We start from the raw sequence: 2,500 nt of genomic DNA, 5'->3' as shown, positions 1-2,500 counted from the left end.
GGACTCTCTCATCATCATCATCATCATCATTGTCCACTTCCTCGAACATCAGCCCTTGCCCAGTTGTCCCGTCACCGGCCGCCATCTTCTCCGTTCCCCAATCGGTCTCAGCTGGCCGCAGCTTTAGAATATGGCTGCTGTTGGGCCGCTCCGCCACCACCCCCCACACCGGGTCCTGGGTCACGCTGGACTCCATCTGTGTCCCGTGCACTCTCTCCCCCCTTCCATCATCTCTGTTGATAGAGTAATCCTTGTCTTCCTCGTCTTCCTCTTCCTCCCTCTCATCCTCGTCTTCCTCTTCCTCGTGTGCTGCTCCGCCTGTGGACCAGGTAGCGCCCCCTACTGTTCGAGTGCCGCTGGTGACGGTTCTCACCCCCCAGGGGTCCAGGGTGTAGTCAGAGGAGGAGGCGCTGTCAGCGGTGCGTTGGGGTGCATTCGGGGTGCCGCCGTGAAGCATCACCTGTGTGTGGCCGTAGCCCAGGAACGCGTCCCACTGGGTGGTCAGGATGTCTGCCTGGGGGGTGGAGGCTGCCGGGTGTGAGCTCAGCCGCTTTCCTCCACCTCCTCGACCCCCTTCCCCTCCTCCACCATTGCCAATGTTGCTGCTGCTGCTGCTACTACTACTAATGCTGCTACTGCTCCAGGTCTCTGTGACCAGTTGACCTTTTGGCGAGGTCAGTCGTTCATTGGGCCACCCAGTGAGGGAGTCGGAGGTGAGTTCGCTGACAGGTTTCCAAAGGCTGCTGCTGCTGCTGCCTCGGCCTGTCTGCTCGGCATTGAGGGCTGTGTGTGAGACGGCAAGGCCCTGGCGAGGCTCATCCGTTTGATTGTCTGAGCTGCCGTAGAGATCAGAGCCGACGGCCCGATCCTGCCGCCTCGCTTTGGTGGAGGAGGCGGACACGCTGTGATCCACATCAATCAGGTCTCTCTTCCTGCTGCGGCTGCCCTTGCTTGCCTGGAAGCTCAGGCCAGCCGCCGTGCCGCCCTGCAGCTGGGAGTTCACCATGCGCACCAGGCTGTCCTTGGACAGCAGCCCGCCCGTCAGGTTCAGTTTCTTGGGCGAGTCCAGTGGCAGGTCCCTGGGGGTCTGAGCGGGCCGCTTGACAACAGGTCTGGCTGGGGGCTTGGTTCGGGTTCTGTTTGGGTGCTGGCCAAAGTCTGTCTTATGATGAACGGCCAGGACTTTATCGGATCTCGCAGGTTTGGGGAAACCGTCAGCGGACACCACACTTCTGTTGCCATTGTGGCTCTTCTTCATTTCCAGCGCCGCCTCGTTGCTGCTGGCCAGCAGGCCGTGCGCACCAGCCGACGCTCCTCCATCCAATCCCTCCAGTCTGAGCGGGTCCAGTTTCACCACCCCTAAGAAGCCGCCCTGGCCCTCCTCCCGCCTCGCGAGCAGGGGCCGATCCCCTCGCTTCTGCGATAGCTTCCTCATCACAGCCAGCTCGCCGTGTTCCGCCTGCTCACGGACGATCAGGTCCTTCAGGTTCCGTGTTGCCATACCGATTTTCTCCAGGCCGCCATCCCACTGGTCCGCCAACACTTTAGCCTCGGACTTGGGGCCGTGCTGGGCGCCTGCCCCTCTCCTGCGCAACACCTTTGCCATGGTGCCGGCCCTGCCAAACCCCTCCCACAGGAAGAGGCCGACCAATAAGAGCAGCTTCCTGCTGATCATGCTTCCTGCTTGAAGGGTCTGGGTATCTAACGTGAGAGAGGGACACTGGAAGAAGACCCTTGGATTCCAGTTGTCTTCATTCTCTCATTTCCCCCCCACTCTGTCTCTCTCTCTCTCTCTGTTCTCCTCCTCTCCTCCTCTGCACACCACCCTCTTCTTCACAGTCTCTTGCCCTTCAAAAAGAGCTTCAGGCTAGGTGCCACTCACTCTCTCCTTCCTTAGTCGATATCCTGCGATCCGCTCCAATGTTTTTTTTTCCTTCTCCTTTATGTCTTTCTACCTCGTCTCTCACGCAGAATGTCTCATTCAGTTTCCCATGGAGAGCTAAACACCCTGAGAGAAAAGATAAAGATAATTAAGTTAGAACTTTAATCATTGCAGCATGTTAATTAAAAGCAGAGCGCCACAGCAAGGTAAGAGAACACACCCGACAAACTGAGAGACAGATCCATTAGCTGGCAAGAAATCACTGTACAGGAACACAATTATTATGATTATTATTGGAGCCAACGCTTTCTTGCACTCACAGTTATTTGTCAAGGAAGGATTATTCCTTCCCCCCCGTCCCCAACACAAACAACAACCCCCACCCACCCTTTTCCTTTTTATGACCTGTCACTCATCAAAAAAATAATCTATTACAATGTGACAAACACCGCGGACTGTGGCTGTGTGTCTTGTAAGCGACGAGACCCTTCGGTGCAACTCGACGTTCCGCTGAGTGTTGTTTCCTGTCAGCAGAGCGCTTACCCAGCGTAATGAGTCATGCGCTACACGGCACTCCGCACGCTTTAACACGCGCTCACCATATTGTCTCAGTCAACG

At 56.8% G+C, this 2,500-nt stretch overlaps 1 protein-coding gene across 1 annotated transcript in view; it reads right to left on the bottom strand.

The window, feature by feature from the left end:
- LOC134465962 (uncharacterized) overlaps positions 1–1,675 on the bottom strand; it is a 116,191-nt gene extending 114,516 nt beyond the window's left edge. Inside the window, exons 1-3 of the mRNA XM_063219861.1 lie at positions 656–1,675; positions 374–514; positions 1–196 (exon numbers count right to left, since the gene is read on the bottom strand). The exon at positions 1–196 is cut by the window's left edge and continues 107 nt beyond it. Of these exons, the coding sequence (XP_063075931.1) occupies positions 1–196; positions 374–514; positions 656–1,675 (1,357 nt within the window). The remainder of the gene's footprint in view (positions 197–373; positions 515–655) is intronic.
- Between the last annotated feature and the right edge of the window lie 825 nt (positions 1,676–2,500).

This window comes from Engraulis encrasicolus, chromosome 16, assembly GCF_034702125.1.
Source record: "Engraulis encrasicolus isolate BLACKSEA-1 chromosome 16, IST_EnEncr_1.0, whole genome shotgun sequence".
NCBI classification, from domain to species: domain Eukaryota; kingdom Metazoa; phylum Chordata; class Actinopteri; order Clupeiformes; family Engraulidae; genus Engraulis; species Engraulis encrasicolus.
The sequence above is the reverse complement of the archived record's forward strand: the minus strand, read 5'-3'. Positions and strand labels throughout refer to the sequence as shown.